Source organism: Pristis pectinata, chromosome 17 (genome assembly GCF_009764475.1).
Source record: "Pristis pectinata isolate sPriPec2 chromosome 17, sPriPec2.1.pri, whole genome shotgun sequence".
In the NCBI taxonomy this organism is placed as follows: domain Eukaryota; kingdom Metazoa; phylum Chordata; class Chondrichthyes; order Rhinopristiformes; family Pristidae; genus Pristis; species Pristis pectinata.
Genome location: NC_067421.1, coordinates 31833046 through 31857324, shown reverse-complemented (window position 1 = coordinate 31857324; position 24279 = coordinate 31833046). Strand labels below are relative to the sequence as shown.

The 24279-nt window shown below is 38.0% G+C and overlaps 1 protein-coding gene across 5 annotated transcripts in view; it reads left to right on the top strand.

The window, feature by feature from the left end:
- Positions 1-24279, top strand: part of smtnb (smoothelin b) — a 223446-nt gene that overhangs the window by 190011 nt on the left and 9156 nt on the right. For 3 of the 5 annotated variants that reach the window (XM_052032116.1, XM_052032115.1, XM_052032119.1), the window contains 7 exons: positions 1544-1717; positions 4386-4445; positions 5469-5538; positions 6655-6819; positions 7485-7608; positions 9455-9606; positions 12947-13112. In XM_052032116.1, coding sequence (XP_051888076.1) covers positions 1544-1717; positions 4386-4445; positions 5469-5538; positions 6655-6819; positions 7485-7608; positions 9455-9606; positions 12947-13094 — 893 coding nt within the window. In that variant the 3' untranslated portion in view covers positions 13095-13112. The remainder of the gene's footprint in view (positions 1-1543; positions 1718-4385; positions 4446-5468; positions 5539-6654; positions 6820-7484; positions 7609-9454; positions 9607-12946; positions 13113-24279) is intronic. The other 2 variants (XM_052032118.1, XM_052032117.1) reach the window with 1 other exon arrangement.

Genomic DNA, 24279 nt, shown 5'->3' with positions numbered 1-24279 from the left:
AATAAGGAGTCATTATCCTGGGATTGTCTAAGGAACTCTTAAATGGAACCCAGGGCAACTAGATATTGAAGAATGGTATAACATTGTTGACTTCTTGGTTTCTACTCACACCTGATGGATAGGGTGAAGGTCTCATTTATAATTAAGTAGAATATTAACTGGGCATGGCTAGCCTAAATTAATTTCTCAATGGACATCAATCCAGAGAGCCTGTTTATTTTGATAGTGCGGTAGCTAGTGGCTTCATTCCTATATTTTTAAAGAATCTATTACGAAAATGCTTTTGACTATTAAGATCAATATGAGAAAGCCATTGTCTTCTGCGTGTTTGATAAACATAAACAGCTTGTCAGAATCAAACAAGTTGCTATTGTAAGGTGTTTACATTTTTCCCATTTCTCTTACACCAGAACTACATTCTAGCGCTCCTACCTACAAATGCCTGTTTTGTTAACTGTAAGGTTTCCTCGGTTATCAAAATAGATGGCATAGTGCTTGAGGTACACCCTTGTGTCATTTTCACTGCCTAACATGCAGTGAAAATGTTGGATTTGATACAGCCTGTGACAGAATCTCTTGAGCATGCTCAAATCTTCCCTAAAGTATACATATACTGACCAGCATAGCTATCATCTTTTCAATATGGCTTTAATACTATAACAGTCTTGTTTTCTCAAAAGACCTGCCTCATGATGTGTAAGGTATCTCTTAGATATCATGGTGGATCTTGCCAAGCTCCTGAAGAACTTGCAATAATATAAAGCTTTTTGTGCTCTCAGGATGTCCCCAATGCACATCACTGTCAATTAATTATTTTGTTGCTGCTGTTATGTGTCAAAAGATTCTTTACAAGTGATAAAGAAAGTATGCCTATTGCTGTTAAGGGCCTGATAACCTTGTTTGATCTTCTAAACGAGGCATTTGTGTTATAACATGTTCACACCATCTAACTCCTCAAATAGGAGCTTTAAACCCAGTTCTGAGCTCATGTAACACATCCTAAAAGTAAAAGCAATTGTATAGTCACAAAATTCAAAAAATAATAATTAAAATATGATATATGTAAAAATTTTAATTTAGATTGTTTAATTTCAGAAGGTCGAGATGGCCTAATTTTCTTTTAGGTGGAGCCTCAATTGGAGAATACTCTTAGTCAGTTAATTGGAAGCGTCTCCTTCATAATCCACAAGGATTGCTATAGGAGAGGAGTTGAGGATTACTACTTCATACATATTAATATATTGCCTTTTCATATGTTTTGATGTGTTTATTTTTGAGGAAAGTTAGACTTTTACATAACTGAAAAAAACATGTGAGTTCTAAACTTGCACTACTTGTTTTTCCAAGTTTGTGTAGCAAATTAGAATATTGCTTGGGAGCAGAAGTAATTTTGTACAGTGTTGGTACCAAAGATTATTGATGGATGTGTTAGGCAGAAGCACCTTAAGATTTATACAAATTCTCATTAGACATTGGAGAACGCTCAGGAGAAGATCTAGTGTTTTGATTTATAAAAGTTGGAATTTTTTTTGCCTCACTTTAGATGAACGAGAAAGGGAGCGTGAAATGAGACTACAAGAATTGAAACAGAAATCAGAAGAGGCAAAGAGAGCAAAGTCTTTAAATACTGCTGAAATGACTGTATCCAAAACAGAAAAATCTGCAGATGGGAAGACTGTTACCTCAATGTCAAAGACTGAAAGAATCACCCATACAGGTATTGGGATGAGTGTTATATACTGAAGTACAAAAGGTGAAAGATGTTATTGGTCTGTTAAAGAATTATTTGTGTACTTTGGAAAAGTGGGCTTAAGGCCACAAGTAACATTTAGCAATTGCAGTCCATCATAATACTTTCTTCAATGAATGTGAAATTGTAGTCTTTAAACTGGCAATCTTGCAGAAGACAAGTTAGCTAAATCACCAAACAACACTTCTTAGTTCAGATAAAGACATGAAATGCAAAAAAATTCAGAAAAAATTTGCAGCAAGATGATGAGCATTAGTTGGAGTAAAGGGTAACTAAATTGACACATGGGTTAGACACCTCATTCACAAAGCAAGTATCGGGAAGGTAGAAGTATTTATACTGGAGTAAAGGCTCAGGGAAGATCTCATTAATGAGGAATGTTGATGAAATACATTAGTATTTTTGATTTGTATCTACAAGCTCTACAAAATACAGGTATCTGTAGATAGAACCTAGAGGAAAGAAAGTGAAATGTTCATATTTAACTACTTTACAGGAAATGGTGAATGTAAGATGCTGTTTAGAGAGGCTTTTAAGGTTGACAGTATTGGCAAATTCAAGAGGATACTTGAAAGTTATTTAGAAGAGAAAGAAATCAAGATATATTAGAACTAAAGAAGCATACAGGTGACCCCCGTGTCACTGGTGTTCGGGTTGTGGAAATTCACCTTTACAGAATTCATAAGTCACTACCGAAAAATTTGAGATATGGAATAAAATTCACTTCACACAGGATCTTCATGGGGAAAAATAAGTAAATAAATAAGCACATTTTTTTAAACTAGTGTTTCTTGACAATTACGCAGATGACACAGCTTCACATCACAGAAAATTGTGATACAGGCTGTTTTCTAGAAATACAGTCCCCCCCACCCCCCGCCCCCCCTAATGTGCTGCTTCACCTGTATTGTATGTTTAAAAGGTCAGGAATGATTAGATAGATCTCAGTGTTAATGCATTCAAGAGAGTCAAAAAAACAAACTGCTGGTAGAACTCAGCAGGTCTAGCAGCATTTGTGGAGGCAAAAGGTTAAACTGATATTTCCAGCTGAGAGCCTGCATCATGACTGAGAGGAACAGGAAAGATTGCCAGTACATAGCAGAATGAAGGGAGGTGAGATAGAGGTTGGTAGGTGACAGGTGGAACCAGATGGGGAGGGGATGATGGTAGATGGAACCAGGTGGAGAGAGGGAATGGAGGAATGAACAAAAGGAGAAGAAAATGAGATGGACAGGTGAGTGTATGAGGGAGGAGAGCACCGTGATTGTGGATTACCTGAAACTGGAAAAGTCAATGTTCATACCATACTCTTCTGTCTTCATATCCAAGGCAGTCAACTGGATTGAGTAATTCTGTGCCACTAATCAGCATTAGAACAGGGCTTGCCTTATAGATCACAAAGTACTTTAAACTCTCTTCAGTCCCAAATTCATGGATTTTATTTTAGTGATATGCAAACTGGTTTTTACCAGAGGGTGAGTCTCAAACGAGGGGACATAGTTGCAAGATAAGAGCCAGTCATTTAAATGAAGGTGCGTAGAGATTTCTTTTCACAGAGAGTGGTGAATTTCAGTAATCCTCTGCCCCAGAGTGTTGTGGAGGCTAGATCATTAGAAGTATTTAAGGTGGAGGTGGATACATTTTTGAAACATTGAAGAATTTAAGGCTATATAGATCTGGCACAGAAGAGGAGTTGAAGTCAGTGTTCATCAGCTATGATTATATCAAATGACAGTGCAGGATTGAGAGGCCAGGTAGTCTACTCCTGCTCCTGTTGTGTCCTTGGTGGTAAAATTTATGCATTGATGAGTATGAAACTATCAGATAACATATTTGTCGACATTGTTCACATGAAGGAAAACTTGATTTTTAGATGTATCTTTAACCTATCTTCTGTACCCAATCCAAAAACCTTGTACCACTCATTGTTTAGGTTGGCTTGTTTGAAGTCAATTGGAAGCTGACCAAGTTTACACTTTCTTGTCAGTGGCAATTGAAATTTGGTACAAATAAATGAATACAATCAAAACAGAAAATGTTAGAAACATTCAGCAGTGCAAACAACATCTGTTGAAAGAGAAACAGAGTTAACCTTTCAGGTTGAAGACCCTTTGACAGAACTGGGAAAGAAAGAAAATGTTAATTTTAAATTAGAGAGGGTGGGAAAGGGATAGATAGGGCAAAGAAAATTTCTCTGATCGATCCAATGGGAGCAAATAATTGTATTGGATATGTGAATTAATAATTGCAAAACTATGTACTTTATGGGTAGCATAAAGTGTACTAGGGAACATAATGAAAGAGACCTTCTTGCTGTTATCTTTACTTCACTGGAATCAAGACTCACCACACCATCTAATTCTAATGAATTCTTCCTCACTATCTCAAAATTATAGAATGTTTAACTCTTCTTGGTGTCTTCTGTTCCTCATACAAGACATTAACTTTAAAAACTGAAGCCTGGTGTTACTTGGAAATCTCTTCTCAAATTACTTTGTCACCTTTTCAAACTTAATGCAGTATTGACTAGAGCTCTACAATTATACCCTAATAGATGTACCTGCATAATGATTTTGTGTCGAGACAAATTTCCAAGTAAAGTACAGAATTACTGAAAATCAATCTGGTCTTTCAGATGGTGGCAACAGAACTTTGCAAACAACAACTGTGGAATCAGTTGTAAAGAAAACTGATGGTAAGCAACGTAAGTTGGATCAATACGAGATCTTGTACTATGCTCAACTCTGCTATAGTTGAAACAGCAAAGTCTTAGAATAGGATATATCATCCCATGGGAACAAAGCTTAACCTACTCCTCAGATGGTAAATGCACAACCAGGAACATCTCAAGTTTATTGCATCTTTACAAAGGTAAGTCTAGGAATAGTTCGCCTCACAGCCCCAGATTAGGAGGTGGAAGATAACCAAATTTATTAGCCTGAATGCATTTCAGTGATTCCTGCTTGAAAAGTATGTGTGTATAATGGAGTTGAGAAAGTCATGGAGATAAAAACGGAAAATACCAGATCAAGCAACAGCTGTGAAGAGAGGAATGATATTAAGATTTCAGGTTGATGACCTTTCTTTAGACCTGAAAAAAGTTAGAAATGAAACTATTTTTAAATTACAGATAAAGGCAAGGAAGAGCAGAGAACAAAAGGGAAGGTCTGTGTTTAGGGCAGAGACCAAGAGAGATTGAATGAAACAAAACAGTGGTGGTGCCAGCTGAAAGAGGATGCTAAGGGCTGCTAAATAAAAGCTAGATCAGGAAGCGGTGTAAATAGGAGATGAATAAAATGTGAAATACCAGTGGAGAAGAGAAGCTAAAACTGAAAGCATGAAATGTGAGATATGAGATTGGAATGCCTAATTATCTGAAATGTTGAACTTAGTGTTGAAATGAAGGTTTTGCTATGTCATAAGACGATGAGGTGCTATTCCTCACACTCACATTTACCTTTGTAGTCCAGGGATAGGGAAGTCAGAGTGGGGGATTCAAACTCATGTCTCCAGTCAAATAGCCCACGTCTCTGGATAATAGTCCAGGAATGTAAGTACTATGCTACCGTATCCCACAATGAGAGGTTTAGTTTCATTTCATGTTGAGACAACAGGAAGAAATTATATTTACATACTGCTCATTTTGGGACAATTTACTAAGGGACATCATTGAAGTATTATGGGAAAAATATTGATATCTTTATTTCCCTCTTAACAGGAGGAACATCCGTCATCCAGACCAAGACCTCCTTTAGTTCCAGCAGCACTTCATCCAAAAAGGTTGGCAGGTGAGTGGTGACTAGGATCCAAGCCAAGAAATCCCATGTTCTATGCATCTGCATTACTCTTTAGTTACTATGCATTGAAGTCTTTCCTCCAGTAGCCATAATTTATCAAACACTATTACTTATTTAGCACTCAGGATGCATTCCCAGGCACAAGAGCACGAATGAGATCAGTGCTAAAAGGGATCATTACAGTACTATACATATAACAGCATTACTGACAGTGCTACTGTACCAGGAACCTGGTGCAAACCCAGCCCGCTCCACTACTGCCTGGGAATCAGACTGCCAGGTATCTGGTGTGAATTCCTCTCCTCCCTGCTGCTGTGCCCTGCTGCATGCCAGGACTTCAGCATAAATCTCTGCCCTCTGCTGGTGCTCCTGCAGCAATGAATTGCCTATGGCTCAGTGTGGAGAGGCTGCCTGTAAGGGCTGGGGAGGCTCAAGCAGCTGCTCAGCACTGAGATGTGGGGCTCAGGGCTGCACCCTGCATGACGCTGTGATGTGGATTATTGCTGAGGATGGACAGCACCTGGATGTGATTGAAGCTTCTCTATCCTCTCTCTTTGCTTTCCCCAGCCCTTTGATTTCTCTATGATGTTGCCAGTTCCCAGCAATAGTCCATCTTGTCCAGGGTGCAGCCGCACATCTCAAGACTGCACGGCTGTGCCACTCACCCTGGCCTACCCAACACAGGTTCTTACAGGTACGCCAGCTGCAGGCAGGGGTTGGCAACAGAATCCCAGCATCCTGATTCCCAGCAAAGCAGAATGTAGCAACAGGGAAGGCAGGGGTTCACAGCAGGTTCCTGGCAGAGCAGAATGCAACAATGGGGAGGGTGTGGGTTTTTGCCAAGTTCCCAGCACAGCAGCAGGCAGCACACAACAAAAATGGATGTCTTTTTTTAAATATCTATGGGCATCTTCCTTTGAGTGTTCAGTCAGGAGAACCAAGAGCATTATTACAATTCAGTGTTCTGCAGGTTAGTGTTAAGCAGGGAACCAGTATAATAATCATAAATTCTCTCCATATTTCAATGCCAGAAATCCAGTCATTGCCAAAGTGAAAGTGCAGCAATCTGCAATTATAAATTTAATAATTTTATGGTTTGCTTTTCAGTATTTTTGACAGAGAAGATAATACACGGTCTAGCAGTGTATTAGCACTTGAGAGGAAACAGGCTGAGAAGCGGAAAGAGGTGTTGAGGTCGCAGACGTTGCCACGGACTTCAGGGTCACAGGCACGGAAGGCATTGATTGAGAAGCTAGAAAAAGAAGGTGGAAGGTAGGACATTCAACAATAAATAACTACATTAGACTTGAAAGCCACTATTATCCTAGCAACCACAGCCTTTTTAGAGTGAAAGTTGCATGTTTTACTACCCTTTAAATGAAATAGTGATTTCTGATTTTGCTTCTGAATGGCATTGTCCAGTTTTTAGTTCCTTCCCTTTACCTGGATTTCCCTGACCCAGAGGAAATAATTTCTCCATATCTTCATCCTTTCAATGTGTAACATTTCACCCTTCAGTCTATTCTACTGAAGGAAATATCTGCTAAGTTTAATTTGGCTGGATCCACACAATAGCCTTTCCATGGTTAATATGTTCCTTCCTGCTGTAGGTTACAGTGTCCAAATTTGATCAGAACTGATAGGATCTGACCAAGGCTGTCTACAACAGAAGCAAAGTTCCTCCACTTGACTTTCTGGTCCCCTTGCAATAAATTATCAACCAGATAAAATTGTTTGCATTGACAATTTATCATAAAATGCTGAAATGAAGTATGTCATATTTTTGTTTTTGCAGATACTTTTGAAGTGTTATTTATGTGAATATATAGTGCTTGAGTATTCTGAAATCTTTTCCCCAACAGATATGATGGGGGGAAATATCAAAAGTCTATTTAATTAATTTATAATAATAATTAACATTCATCTCTATATTTCAGTCCTGGAAATCCAGCCATTGCCAAAGTGAAAGTGCAGAGATCTTCAAGCTGTGGTGTACCAAATGCTAATACTATTAAGCAGATGCTACTCGACTGGTGTAGAGCCAAGACACGTGGTTATGAGGTAGGCATGCATACTCCACCTTATTCCACATAAGCATATAAATGTGAAAAATCTTTTATGACCATGTGAGAGGAAATATTTAATCTCATAGAATCATAGAACAGTACAGCACAATACAGGCCCTTTGGCCCACAATGTTGTGCCGACCTTTAAACCTCGCCTAAGACTATCTAACCCCTTCCTCCCATATATCCCTCTATTTTAAATTCCTCCATATGCTTATCTAACTATTTCTTGAATTTGACGAATGTACCTGCCTCCACCACCACCCCAGGCAGCGCATTCCGTGCCCCAACCACTCTCTGGGTAAAAAACCTCCCTCTGATATCTCCCTTGAACTTCCCACCTATTATTTTAAAGCCATGCCCTCTCGTATTGAGCATTGGTGCCCTGGGAAAGAGGCGCTGGCTGTGTACTCTATCTATTCCTCTTAATATTTTGTACACCTCTATCATGATTCCTCTCATCCTCCTTCTCTCCAAAGAGTAAAGCCCCAGCTCCCTTAGTCTCTCCTCATAATGCATACTTTCTAAACCAGGCAGCATCCTGGTAAATCTCTGGACCCTTTCCAATGCTTCCACATTCTTCCTATAATGAGGCAACCAGAACTGGACACAGTACTCCAAGTGTGGTCTAACCAGAGTTTTGTAGAGCTGCGTCATTACTCTGGTTAGACCACACTTGGAGGACTGTGTCCAGTAAGGACACATTTCTAGCAAGGAAAAGTTTTTTTTTAATGGACAGGATTGGAATATAGAAAAGGAATTGGCCATTCAACATCTATACCCGGTTTTGCAATTCAGATAGATCACGACAGCTCTGTGACTTAACTGTCTGCCACCTTTGTCCTCCATCTTTACATCGCAATCAATCGATCAATTAAGCTCAGTCTTCCTGAATGATTTCACTTCTGACTAACCTTTCTCTCATTTTTAAGTCTTCCATCACCAGAGGAAATAGTTTCTTTGTACTGTCTAGATCCCCTTAACATTTTATTTGATTGAAATTGCATTATATTTTATTGGTAACAAAATAACTGAGAATCATAGAGATCCTTCTATTTCTCCCATTGACCTGCTTTGACAACACCTTTATTAAAATAGCGAAGGAATGCCATGCAAATTCTCTGAGCCCAATTTCAAAACAATAAGTTTCTAAGTCACATAGTACTTCAGATTTTTCTGTTTGGAATATCCTTTGCACCTTTTAAAAATGATTATGACACTAGGACAATGGCCTATATTTAGTTGTGAATATAATGGCATGGAATCAGAGAATCATACAGAAAATTATTCTTACATTCACACCAACATTAATTCTGCACAAGAGTTTTATCATCAGTAACTATAAAAAAACACAAAATGGTTCTTTGAAATTGTTACTTTGGTATGTTTGCTTGAACAATGATTTTGAGAACTTCTTTTGGAGAAAGATGCTGAAAGTGGTTGTGTAGGAAAAATGTAAATGTTATTGACAACTAACATTTCAATTGTTTTGTTTCTCCACTTGCATTAAATTCAGTATTCTTGCTTTTATTCCTTCCTATCCATTTGTGTGAATATATTATTGGGATGGAGTTGCTTACAGCAGCGAACAAAGGTGGATATTGCTGCTAAGTTAACTATAGTTTCTAACAAAAGCAAAAGGGCTAGAAATACTCAGTGGATCAGGTAGTAACTGTAGAGAGAGAAATGGAGGTTTCATTTCTGTTTTGGAAAGAAAGTCCTCAAAGAGAGGAATGTGGATGCCATTTTGTGTTCTGATTCACCCTGTATGCAATAATACTGAATTTCAAAGCCACTGATCCTTTGTTCACCTCATGTTGATATTTTATCTTGTTCATCAGCACGTGGCTATCCAGAACTTCTCCTCCAGCTGGAGCGATGGGATGGCTTTCTGTGCTTTGGTTCATAACTTCTTCCCTGAGGCCTTTGATTATTCAGAACTGAATCCCAACAACCCCAGGCACAACTTCGAGGTGGCGTTCACCATGGCAGAGTAGGTACCATTCCTTGACTTCCACATGCATTGTATTAACTTAAGTTTTAGACTGGTATTTTTGACAGTGATTACCGAAGGCCTCTTTATATTTTGGAAGCATAATAATAATAATTCTCATGTAATAGTAAATTATACAGAATATTGATCTGTAAAATATAACCTAGTTGTAAAGAAGAATGGTTCATGAGCTACTGTATGTTGAAAAGAAAGCAAATAAGGATGCCTGTAACACTGAGAAAAATTCTCTTTAAGTATCTGTAAATCAAGATACTGGATACCCACTTTCCTATGCAAGAGATGTAATAATCTTGCTCATTCAAGGAACTGCACACCTTCGCAAATATCTTCTGCCTGTGCAATCACACTGCAATGGTTTTATCACAGAGTGTGGAAGCGGTCTTGGTGTTCTCTGCTGGTGCAGGATACCTTGGTATTTAAAAAAATGCATATGGCAGTAGCCACTTAAAATAGAAATAAGTTTCCTATTAAAACAGGTAACTTGCCTGTCTATGTAAAACTGTATTCAAAGTAATTTACATCCAAGAAAAGGCAATATCGGTATAGTATTCTGTTGATTTCTGATGAGTTTATATCCACCAAGCATTCTGTACAAAGTGAACTATCAGTGAGTACACTAGATGCTGTAAAGAGAATGACTAATGATGTTAGTATGGACCTATGTGGATGTGTCTGGATGTTAGTGAATGCTAATACAGGCTTGAAAGCTGTCAACCAAGATGCGCCATCTATCTTGTTATCAGGTGAATAACCCATATATTTTACATATGTAAACATAACAATAAAACTCCAGTTTTCAATTGCTGCATTCAAAAATATGTTGCACAATGTGCACATGGGTCAGTGTGTAGCAACAAATGTTTTCTAACAGAGACTCCTCAAATGCTCTACTCCCTTTCTGATTTGTACATGCCAGTATGTTTGATTTTGCTAATGACATGCTTTTACTGCAGGTTTTATGCCCATTCAGATTTGATTTTTGTGCCGATCTGCAAGTTGTACTGTTTGATACTGCTGCATGTAGGGCCTGGTGTGGTACAAACATGGCTTAATTAGAAGAAATGGCTTCAATAGTGACCTCATTAATTTTTATTGAGTGTTATCCTCTTTATTCCTTTTCCATCTGAAATAGTTTGTTGTGTTCCTTCTCGTAAATTTTTAAGGAAATTATTTGTTTTATATAACAGTACTACTAGAAATGACACACAAAACTTAATTTTTTACCGGGATTCCAAAGTATGTTCTGCTAATAATACAAGCATGCCTTATTTATTACCTATATAATAAATGATAGCTAATCTTTACAAGAAGCCGCCTTGGGTAGTTAACTGACCAGGTGGACTTATCTGTGTTTCTTTTCATTCCTGGGATGTAAGAGATCATTTTCAAGCCCAGCACTTAAGGCCCATCATTGACTTACTGGAACAGGACAAATGGGTGGCACGGTGGCACAGATATCACTGCTGCCTCACAGCTATAGAAACCTGGGCTGGATCAAATCTCAGATACTGTCTGTGCAGAGTTTGCATATTCTCCCTGTGACTACATATTTATCAATTGGGTGTTCTGGTTCATTGGCTACTGTAAATTGCCCCTTGGTGTAGATAAGGAGAGGGGAATGGGACTGATTGAATTGCTCTGTTGAGAGTCCTCGTGGACCTGATGGGCTGAATACCCTCTTTCTATGATGTAATAAGTAAAATGTGATAATGAGGTGCGCTGTGGGTAATCTCAGCAGTCGATTTTTAACTGAGCTTCTGTGCTGAATTTCAGTTCTGAGGTGATCAATGATCTGGATTGTGGAAAGTATAGTGTTAAATTATTGTAATTCTGATATTGTTTTAAAACATCTTTGATTGAAGATATGTCACTGAGTATACTGGAGGTAAAGTTACGGATTAATGCCATCCCCATGCATTTTTGAGCCACTCAGACCAGGGAGATGACACAAGTGGCTAGAAATATTCCTGGAGAGCAAGAGAGGGAGAAGGGATCATGAATGCCTCATGTCTACAAGTTGTATCAGTTAGAACATCCATCCCTATCACCTCCCAAATGTTTTATTTAAGGAGATATTTCTCGAGTTCTATAATTGATTTCTCACCATTCTAGAAGTCTTAAAAAATTATGACAGCAAAATTTGAATGTAAAAAACATGCTTATCTAAAATTGCTTCTACTAAAATAATACAGATAATGTAAGTTTACTTTTGAATTTTTATCTAGTTCCTTACAATCTGTCAAAATGATCTGTACAGGATAACCTGCTGTAAGCTTTCTGCCTTAACTGAGAAACTTGCCTTTCCATAAAATGTGAGTGTTTGTATTCTACTTGGCAGTGAAAGCATTGGTTCTTAGGATCAGCATCATCTTTATTGAAGTTTTATTTCCTCAAGGAAACCCTACTACTAAAGCCTGTGGATGAAAATATATTAGAGGCTTGGGGATCCAAAATCATTCTCCTTCTACCTCTGTGTCTTCCCCAACTTTCTCTCTCTTTCACTCTGTCTTTCTTTCTTGCTCTCTCTCTTTTTTTCTCTCTCTCTTTATATTTGTGTCTTGTTTCTGCATGGCCAATATGTACACTGTGTTCAGGGTTTTGCTTGTTTCTCCCTCTGAGAAAATAAAGTTTGCACACTTATACTTGGCTTTCCATATTTAAACTAAATGGCCTTGTGCGCATCTAATTCTGCTCTATCATGCTTTAGCAATTATGTGTCTGCTTGAGCAATGAGGTATATTAATCTAGTTTTAAGAAAAGTATGAGCTAACCCTGGAAATAACACAGAAACAATATCACATATTGAATTATTAGGTCACAGCAACATGTCAATTTGGGCTATTCTTTTTGGCCTGAGAGCTTTCTATTAGATATGACTGTGTGTAACCTGTGAAGAGAGAATAGATTTTGAATTCTATTTTGCTGGGGTTTTTTTGTTTTCCACAAACATGCTCTTCAGTGTCCAAAACGTTTTATTATTTAACCTTCTTTGTTGGTCTTTTGTGCACTATCATTGCTAATACACCTATACATGTTATACATGTTCTTCAATGAGTTACACATTTTCCCCATTGAAATCATTGCTTTTGTAGTTACTATGTTTTGTTGTGCAACATTCTATGTTCAGTCAATTTGTATTGAGCACAATGTTATTGCTGTTGTGTATCATGAAGCATGTTTTTTTCTTTTTGTTCATTGTATGTCACTGAATGAATGTAATTTATGTTCTTTTGTTTTCTTGCTTTTGTCTCCCTCTCTCCTTCTGAACCCTGTTGTGTCCCGTCTCCTTTCTTGTTTGACCCTCTCTCTGGCCCCATAGGAAACATGCAGAATGTCCACAGCTACTCGACGTGGAAGATATGGTGCGAATGAAGGAGCCGGACTGGAAATGTGTTTACACATACATTCAGGAATATTATCGCTGTCTGGTGCAGAAGGGTCTGGTTAAAACCAAAACCTCCTCCTAGGGATTAACGGAGTGAAGGGTGAGAGACCTTATCTGACTTAGAAATTTAGGTCTTGGCAGTCTTTGGTAAAAATGAAATTTTATTTTTATCCTATCCAGTATTTTTTGTCAGTTTTAATTATTCTTTATATTTCTTCAGTTTGTTCCTTTAGTCCTTTTAGTTTTAAGCGTATAACCATTCTATCAGTTTCTTTATTTGGGATGGTATAAACGAAATGTAGAAAGGCAATAATTATTTGGCTGTGCTCAATTAGTCTGTGTCTTATTTATACTTATGATGCTGTGATATGACCTCTTAGAACAAGGTTTTATATTTATGATAAAAATCTTCCTTGATTCACTGAATTTCTGCTGCTTTCAACAGTGTGTGTCACATTGTTTTATGACCCAAGCTTTTTCCCAATGCTTGATTGCACCGATAAATCATTTTGGTTCTGGTCACCAATTCCCACATGCTACATAATAACAGAAAATGCAGGAAATCGTCAGCAGGTCAGGCAGCAAGAGAAACAGTTAATATTTCAGGATTGGGACCCTTCTGTTTTAATTTCAGATTTCCAGAATCTGCAGTTGTTTTGATTCCCACATGTTACTTGTTAGTATATTTGCTCCTAATCTCAGTTTAGGTGTTGGTACCATCTGGAAAAAGTACACATTCAAAAGGGAGGAGCCATCTAAGTCAAGCAGTGGCATATCTTCTTACAGAGAGATGGGATCAAGTGGAGTAAAATGTTGCATCAATGTCCAAAGATGCTAAAGAAATGTATTATCTAAAGACTGATATAAAAACAAATGTCTGAATAGAATCATGAATAGTAGAGATGGAGGACAAAATGGGAGCAAAAAATCACAAATACCAGACACTGCAATCATACCTAACCATCATCACAGTTGCCTTATAGGTAGAAAAAATTTAGAGTTGAATATAAAGTATTATGGACCTCTTTGAACATGCATTCACTTTTTCAAGTCAATGAACAGTTAAAAAAAATTGCCTTGGGTTTCTGAAGTCATGAAAGCTGTACCAACTTAACTTTCACACAGTCCTTAATAGCTTATAATGCTGCAAACTCTAATGACCTGTATTGTACCTACTATGTACAATAGGTAACCCACAGATTAAATAAACCATTCTATTGAACTTGGTGTGCAGCTTTTTTGAATTGCTGCAAGTCTAACAAAGCTGTTCTGGTACAATTTGCTCGCCATTTCCTAGGATAGTTATACCAAACAACCACATTGCCATGGGAGTAGAGTCACTTATAGGCCAGACCAGGTAAAGGTAAGAGATTTACAGATTCATGATAATCCATTTCTAGTTTTTTTTATAATTCCATATTATTTAATTAACTGAATTTGAATTTCCCAGCTGCCCTGATGAGTTCTGAACTTTTTCCTGAGCCTCTAATTTAAACAGTGTGCTGCCAAACTTATTCTCCAGCCTATCATAGTTTGAAGTGTTTCTGCTCGCTGTTCTCCAGGTTGCAGTTTCTAAGATAGCTTCCTGAATGCAATCACACAATTTGCCCAAATCATGAATTTCACTTTTAATGGAACCTTATGTATTGGTCTTGAAAACTTGGTATCGAAAATTTACATATTGACATGTATTTTATCTTTGAAACTACATCACTGTATAAACTAAAGTTTCAGTTTTGGACATAGTTGAATCATTTACATCTACAGATTTTTTTTACATAATGAAAGATATCCTAACATCACTAAAAGCTTATAATGCTTAAAATCTAATGGTCTGCAATTTGTGCTAATGATGGTAGTTTGACAGGATTCATCATCATTATGTAGTCAAAACAACAGCAGTCTTTAAGTATTCACATGGAGAGTTAAAGGCAGAAATCTAGAAAATGCTGTCAGTGATTCCCTTCTTCTCCATAGGATTTGATGTTTTCTAGACTTATCCACCATATAATCTACAGAGGAATTAGTGATATGATGAGAACTTCAAATATTTGCAAATAATCCTCACTATAGAGATCCCAGGATATATGTTTGGGTTTGCAGCATAAGTGTAACTTGTAACTGAGTTTTTAATGCTGTGCTAAACTATAATTACTGAAAACACAACAGCGTAGTACTCTAGATGCTAAAAATCTGAAATAGGTAATGTTGGATATGCCTAACATGTCAGGCAGTGTCTGTAGGGAGAGAGTTAGCATTTCAGAAGAATTGGGAAGAGTATAGAAATAAACAAGTTTAAGATACCGAGATGAGGGTAATGTGGCGAGAGAACAAGGAATGTCTGTACCAGAAGAGAGAAAATTATTAAAAAGTATGTGCAAGGTGAAAGAGAGTGGTAATGGGACATTAGCAAGACTAAAGAAGATATAAAGGGTAGTAGCAGAATTATTATCTTTTTCAGATAGTTTAATGCAGTTACATTCTTAGATTTTGTCACTTCCAAATTTAACACTAGCTGGTTAGGTTCCCCAGACGATGGGGGAGTCTGGTAGCTAAAAAGTGGCAAGGGCTGCTGTGTCACAGGGGCAAATGTTTTTCCAGGATTACTTGTGCGCCAGAAGGTGTAAGGTTGCTTTCCACCAGCCTACTAATCAAAGCTATATTTCATTGCCATTCTACTCATCAACAATGACCACTTGGGTATATTTCACAAGGCTACTTACATTCATGCCAGCATGACTCAACATCAGAGGCAAATGTAGAGAGAAAAGCAGAAAGAAAGATTTGCCTGTCATTATAAAATTACTTTGGATAATTGGCAGTTTAATTTCATTTTATTCCACATTGTAACAAAAATACAATTGCATGGAAATTCATCTCTAGTCCACTAAATTTCAGAGGCAGGTTACAATGTGCTGACACTGGTATATAAAATTGTTAATGCTTCCAACAAGTCCACACTTCAGTCTCCATACATGCAAACAATTTGTAAACTTTTGTAGAACAGTCTCATTTAATGATTCATTCAGTGAGTCAATTTAAATTGGTACCAGAAAACTTCAAAGATTAAAACAAAACAGCAGGAGCTAAACTAGTAGGTGTTGAAATAAATAACACCATGGCAATGAATCTCGAATAATCTATGATCATTATATCCTCAGGCATTGTTACTTGTATATGTTTAATTGTGTGGCATTTTTGAACTATTAGCAATGGAGAAAAATAGGAACATTTCTCTCACTCTGATTTAATATCCATCATATATTTTGGCCTTTATTTTGTTCTTCTAATTTGAAAAGAACCACATTATTTTCTAAGATAGCTGCAAATACCTAGAACAATTAATATCTAAAATATCCATGAAGTAATGGATTATTATTGACCCTACTAGAACTCTATCTAGCATACATTTATAGAATATTTAAAATGCCAGTCTAGCCCTATCATTTAGGGAAGCTCAAACCATCTGTAAAGGGCATCATTAAAATATCTGCAACAAAGTGTTCTATTTTAAACAATAGCTGTTCGCACTAGTGATGTAAGTATTTCAAAGGCACTTGATGAGGTGTATGGGCAGAAAATCCAATGTGAAGAACCTTCTATTAGGTAATTGTTTCTTCCTATTCATGAAATTAGTGACACGGTGGATTCAGAGTTGTTCCCAAGGAGATAGAGAGGGCAGAGGATTTAGAAAATCTAGAGGGGAAAAATTTAATAGGAACTTGAAGGGCAACTTTTATACACAAAGTGTGGTATGTAGGTGGAATAAGCTGCCAGGGGAAGTGGTTGAGGCAGGTACAATAACGACTTTTAAACTAAAGTTGGACAGGTACACGAATTGGAAACGTTTAGAAGGTTATGAGCCAAACACTGACAAGTGGGACTAGCAATGGATGGACCAGTTGGGCCGAAGGGCCTGTTTCCCTGCTGTATTACTCTATGACTCTGATAAAAGAAACATTGGTCAGTTCATCTCATAAAGTGCTGTGAAGTTGTATGATCCAAGAGCAGTTCTTTTAAAGTTGGTTTACTTTTCTCTGCTAGAAATAATGTGTTTTGCTGAGTTTTTTCCCCCCAATGTATTTATTAAAAATAATAGTTTGAGTAAGTCATTTTGTTGCATTATACAATTTGCTTGCCAGACCATGTGGGCAGTCACCAACACATTAGTTACATCATATCTTGGCTTGAATTTGAAAATAGCTATTGGGGAAGTGTTGAAATGAGGTTTACATTAACTTAGTCGTCTGTTTGTAACACAGCATCTGTCTCCTTGGCTACTAAACTGAGTGCCAAACTGAAGTCTTATTATTGAAAAGATTTTCCATTGTCTTTGACGTCTTGTTATTGCTGGGATTAATGATTGTGTATGTTATGTGTGTTTCTAAAAAATTACAAGTTAAATTTTTCTGTCAAGTAAAGTAATGGGCATTTGTAAACAATTCCAACCTTTGGCGGTCACTGCATTTGTCAGCTGTAAACATTGACTTTAGATGGTGATATTTGTATGATGAAATGGTCACAGTGTGCCTTTGAATCCTGAGCATTATGACTTTAAAAGGAATGTATTAATGGTGCAGATTTTGCAGTCATTAGCAGAAGTTAAGTAAAGACAAAGCAAAAAAAAACTGCAGAACTTGGAAATCTGAAATAATAAGAGAAAATGCAGTACATATTCAGGAAATCACACAAACTTCATGGGAAGAGAAAGACTTAATGTTTCAGACAGGTGACCTTTCATGAAAATGTTCGGATGAAGGGCCATCCTCCTAAAACTTTACATTGGAATATAAAATATTGAAATCCACAGGAATCTGAGTCATTGTACATGAAACTATAAAAATTAGCACACAGGTACAGCAACTAATTAGGAAAGCTAATGAAATATTGGCCTTTATTACAACAGCAATGGAGTAAAAAAGTAGGGAAATTTTAATGCACCTTGACGGGGCACTGGTGAGACCACAGCTGGAGTACTGTGAACAGTTTTGATCTCCGTATTTAAACAAGGATATACTTGCATTGAGGTACTGTAGGGTAGTTCCTGGCATACAGGGGTTGATGTCTGATGATAGGTTGAGAAGGCTGGATCTAGAGCAACAAATAATCTGCTGGAGGAACTCAGTGGGTCGAGCATCATCTGTGGCGGGGCGGGGGAAGGGGAGAAGAATTGTCCATGTTTTGAGTCGAAACCCTGCATCAGGACTGGGAGTGGAGAGTGGAGATGGCCAGATGGCAGCCTCTTGTGTCTCCAAGGCTGGATCTATACTGATCGGAGTTTCAAAGAATGAGAGGTGACCTTATTGAAACATGTAAATTTCTGAGGGCAAGAAACAAACTGCTGGAGGAACTCAGTGAGTTGTGCAGCATCTGTGGGGGGGAAAGGAATTATTGATGTTTTGGGTCGAGACCCTGCATTAGGACTTGTGCAGGCCCTGATGCAGTGCCTTGACTTGAAAAATCAACAATTCCTTTCCCCAAAGATGCTGCTCGACCTGCTGAGTTCCTCCAGCAGTTTGTTTTTTAGCTCCAGATCCCAGCGTCTGCACTCTCTTGCATCTCCAAGATTCTGAGTGTGATTGACAAGGTGGGTGCTGAGAGAATGTCTGCCCTTATTGGGTTAGCTGGAACTCAAGGGTACAGTTTCACAATAAGGGGTCACCTGAGTTGAGGAGAAATTTCTTCTGTCAGTGGGTTGAGGAATCAGTCATTGAATATTCAAGATGAAAATTGACAGATATTTGAATTACACAAGGGTTAAGAGATATAGGGAGAGAAAGAGAGAGATGTTGAGGCCAAGGTTGGATTAGGCTGAATCTTATTGAAAGATGGAGCAGTTGCGAAGGGCCAATTGGCCCATTTCTTTTCCTGCTTTTTGTGTTCTTATATTCTGTGGAATGGAAAGAATTAGAATTGGTACTAATAAATTAAGTTTTCTTTGGTATCAAGAACATTGCTTAGTAGCAGTTATGACTTGAAACACCATAAAATACTCAGTTACATGTCATTAAATAAGGTTTAACATTTTAAACATTTTTACAGAAAGAAAAGTGCACAAAAAGTTGTTCAATATGTATTCATTTAGCCCCTTTAATGTAACAAAGTTATCAAATGAACAGAGATATTAGGACAGATGAACAAAGGCTTGGTCAAAGTGGTAGGTTTTATAGGGAGGCACATCATAGAACATAGAAAAGTACAGCATAAAAACAGGCCCTTTGGCCCACTATGTCTGCGCCAACCATATTACCAAATTAAATTGATCCCATTTGCCTGAACACGGTCTGTATCTCTCTATTCCCTGTCTGTTCATGTGCCTGTCTAAAAACCTCTTAAACATTGTTATGGTACTTGCTTTCACTGCCTCCCTTGGCAGGCATTCCAGGCATCTAGCACTCTTTGTGTAAAAAAAAACTTGCCTCCCAAATCTCCTTTAAAATTTCCTCCTCTCGCCTTAAACCTATGCCTTCAAGTATTCAACATTCCCACCCTGGAAAAAAGACCCTGACCATCTACCCTATCTGTAACCTCTTATTTTATATACTTCCATCAAGTTGCCCTTCAGCCTCCAGTGCTCTAGAGAAAACAATCCAAGTTTGTCCAACCTTCCTTATAGGTAACACAGTTCAATCCAGGCAACATCCTGGTAAATCTCTTCTGCACCCTCTCTAAAACTCCACATCCTTCCTACGGTGTGGCGACCAGTACCACAAACAATTCTCCAAGTGTGGCCTGACCAAAGTTTTATACAGCTGTAACCTGGCTTCCAAACCTTTATTCTCAATGCCCCAACCGATGAAGGGAAGCGTGCTGTAGACCTTCTTTATAACCCTATCCACTTGTGATGCCACTTTCACAGAACTATGGACTTGCACCCTAAGATCTCTCTGTACATCATTGCTCCTAAGGAGCCTGCCGTTTACTGTAGAGTCTCCTTTTGCGTTTGATCTCCCAAAATGCAACATCTCACATTTGTCTGGATTAAACATCTGCCATTTCTCCTCCCATATTTCCAACTGGTCTGTATTCTGCTGTTCCCTTTGACAGTCTTCCTCGCTATCCATAACCCCACCAACTTTCATGTTATCTGCAAAGTTACTAATCAGACCACTTATATTTTCATTCAAATTGTTAATATATGTTATCAATAACAAAGATCCCAGCACTAATCTTTGTGGAACACCATTAATCAAAGACCTCCAGTCAGAAAAGCAGCCCTCTACCATGACCCTCTGTCTTCTATGACAAAGCCAATTCTGGATCCAATTTACCAACTCACTGTTGTTCCCATGTGACTTAATCTTTTGGGCCTTCCTACCATGAGGGACCTTGTCAAATGCTTTACTAAAGTCCATATAGACAACATCTACTGCCATACCCTAATCCATCATTTTGTCCCTTCCTCAAAAAAACTCAATCAAATTTGTGAGACAGGACCTCCCCAGAGATATCTCAACCTCAGCATTTCCACCCACTCGGAGGCCATGCTCCAAATTACCTTTGACTCATTTACCGAAGCATAGGAAAGGATGGACTATACATTCAGTATCCCCAAGACCTAGTTCCTCTACCAACCTGTCCCAGCTGCACCACACTGCCCTCCTATGATAAAGGTTCACAAATAGATTCTGGATTCCTGGGCAATTCTTTAAAAACTGAACCCATACAGCTTTTGGGCAATTGAGGAAAAGGGTATTTGAAGATTCAAGACCTCAGATCTGGCACAAAACTTGTGGTCTACTGTGCAACAGGGATATCTGTCCTCCAATATCTTTCTGAGACCTGGACAACCTACAGCAGACATCTCAAGGCACCAGAAAAATACTGCCAATGACATTTCTGCCAAATCTTCTAAATTCACTGGTAGGCTCAGCAAACCAATCACAGCATCTTCTCCCAGGCCACCATCTTACATTGGGCAAACCTAAATTGGGTAGAATCTGGGAGGAGTTGATGAGGATGTAGGAAGAATAAAGTGAGATTAATGTAGGATCCATGTTAATGGGCAGATGATGGCTGGCACAAACTCGATGGGCCAAAGGGTCCGTGTCCGTGTTCTATCCCTCCATGGCTCTCTATAACTCTGATCATGCTTTTCACATGGGACTGTTGTGGGAGGAGATTACTAGGCAGGGAGAGAAAAAGATTCAAGAATGTGTTGAAAGTTCCTTGAAGAAGTGCAACAACAACATCTCCCTGACCTCTGTGACTCCCTGGTCCATGATCATTCATAAGTGAGAAAAAGTATTCATCATAGTATTGAGAACCTCGAAGGCCATGCATCCGGAGCACATAGAAGCCCTGCATTGGTGGTGGAAGGGGCACACCACCTCACAAACTGCCCACCCACCCACCCCATCAGCTGTTTCCTGCCCATCTGTGGCAGAGTCTGCAATTCCCACATTGGCCTTACTAGCCACCTGGGAACCCACAAAACCAGAATGGAAGAAGTCATCCTTGATCCTGAGGTACTGCCTCAGAAGACATTAGCTACTCACAGTCCCTATTTTATTCAAGGGAGTCAGTGATAAAAGGGCAGAAAATGGCTAATGCCGGGTTAATTTGTTTGACACATCTGAACAGTGCAGTTGAGTTAAATAGTCAAACCTGTATAGAAACTGTTGACAGACTTTATGAGGTGAAAGCCAGTACCTGATATGAATTGGGCATAATTGGCTAGTGTTTAAAAATGAATTGTTGTCAGTGTGTCTGAAAGATATAATATTCCAAATTAATATGTGGTCTGGCAAACTGACTGCAGGCAATTTCATAAAGGTTTTGAGAATGACATTTCAGCTCATTGTGCCAAATGAGTGTCAACAAATGGACAGAGCTGATTATTCCTGAAAGAACACAATTACTTGGCATAAGGTCCAATTTGGAGTGGAATTGCATGCAAGCAGGCAATAGACAGAGTCATACAGCACAGAAACAGGCCCTTTGGCCCACCATGTCCATGCCACCTGTTGTACCTAGCCACAATAATCCCATTTACCCACATTAAGTCAGAGAACTTCTATGCATTTCCAAAGAGGAAGGTTCCATCTTTTTGGAACGGGTTCCCAGTGTAGACTCTGGCTGCAGGATGTAACTGTGTTTTCTGATTGGTTTAGTATCAAAAAAGAAAGACCTTAGACACTGGCCAGGTTCAGATTGAATGTGATTGGGTTCAGATGAGATTTTAATTTTTATCTCCAAATTGAACTCTAGCATTCCTTACTTGTATTGAGACTATTTCTCCAGGAGAAAATTGAAGGCTTTACAGGTGGTGCATGGACAGAAATATCAGTCCATGATTTTTTTTATTCAAACTGACTTTGGTTGCAGGAAATGTAGATAAATTCACCACAAGGATTTTTTATCAGAAATTAATTTTCTAAAAATGTAGTAATAACATGGTAAATTAAATATATTAAATATACCGGTGTTTGAGCTCTTGATCTGAATCTGATGTCAGCGATACACAATTAACTCACATTCAATTTATGTACGTCACATAAAATAATTACTTTGCTAACTGTGAAAACTGCTGGATAATCATACAGGGACATCTTATAGGAACTTTAAAGTATATAGGATGGCAGTGCTATTGCATGTTAAATCATATTATCAATCAAGAATGTGTATGTGTGGTATTTGTATTTCCCATTGTGGTATTGGATCATACAATTCAGGTAAAGCCTATGTTTGACCCTGATCTGTTTTAAAACAAAGGAGCTTCCATTATATATAGCAGTGGTGTACAATCTACAGCCTGAAGGATGATATCCCACCTTAACAAATAGTATGTCACCCAAGCTGGCCACTTGTTCTCCAGATCTGGCTTGTGATCATCAAGGTCCTGAGGAATACAAAATGCTCCTGTCAAAAATGCAAGCCCCCATCCCAAAACATGGGTGGAAACTAGTTAAGCCACACCCTTATGTTTACCAGCTCTCAAAATGTAAAATGACTTTCAATGTCCATGTCTGTGACATTCACAAATATTGAAAGATACTCTAAAACTATTAAAGAACAATCATACCACTAAAATGTTTTTATTTTTTATTTTGTGAACAATGAAATACATTTAGGCTAACAATTTAATACTTTTACCTTAAGCCAATTAATTCAAAAACACAAATTGCCTGAAATATACCCATTGCCTTTGAAGCCATTCCTCTCCACTGAAGCGAATGGCATGACTGAACCTGGGCCAGGTCTAACCTCAGACGATTTCAACAGCCAGATTTCCAAATAAAATTTTGTGAAACTTGTGGAAGCTGTAGCTTCATTGCTAGGCATTATGTGTAGGTCAATGTCAGAACATGGTCAGCAAGGACCTCTCAAGGAATTTGGGACTCGCAAGTACCCCACAGAAGTGAATGGATTATCAGTTTCACCTTCCTATCAAGCAAAAGGTTGGACGCCACTGTAGTTGGTTAAATCTGTAAAAAAATCACCAAGCGATTGCAGCTTGAAAATACTTGGATGTGAATGTTGAAGGGAAGAGGATTGCACTTAATTGCAATTCCCTGCCATGATTAATTAGCCATGCACTGTATTAGCTATACACTTGGGTTCAACTGTAAGATTAATCACTTGAAGAATATGTTCCACACATAAATATTAGGGAAAGAGTATTCCAATATTTTAACATTCCATTATACTAAAATGGTAAATAAAAACGGATGGCAAACTTCTAGGCATCCATTAATTACTTTCCATATTATTCTAGCGTCAAAAGCTATGTGACCTTTCTATGTGGCATCTTAAAGTTAGAGTCTTAAGTAAAGGTCAATTAATTCTCATTACTAGGACAATCCTTTAAAAAACTGGACCAGTGCCTGATGAAATATAATTGACATTGATCAAATGAATGTCATGACATTAAATAGCCTTCATGTAAAAATGCCAATGGGAAAATTTTCAAATGAGCTTTGAATTTATTCTGGAGGAAGCAGAACACTGCTGCAACATGTTGTGTATCCTAGTTACTGATTATAATTAGAATGGATAATTATAAACTATTTGGAATTTTACAGATAATGACTCTGTAATTCACAATAGCTTACAGATTTATACCAAACATTGCAATAAGAGATAGGTGCAGACACAGTAAAAATGAAAAGATCTAGAAGGTTGGTTTTAGACAATGACTAAGATTATAATGAGGCCTTTAAAGGTTGGGGACAGGTAGTTTGGTGATTATTTTTGAAAAGATTTGTTGGACCAGAGTGTTTGATATGCAAACAGTAAGCAAGAGTTTCAGAAACAAGGTAGGGAGA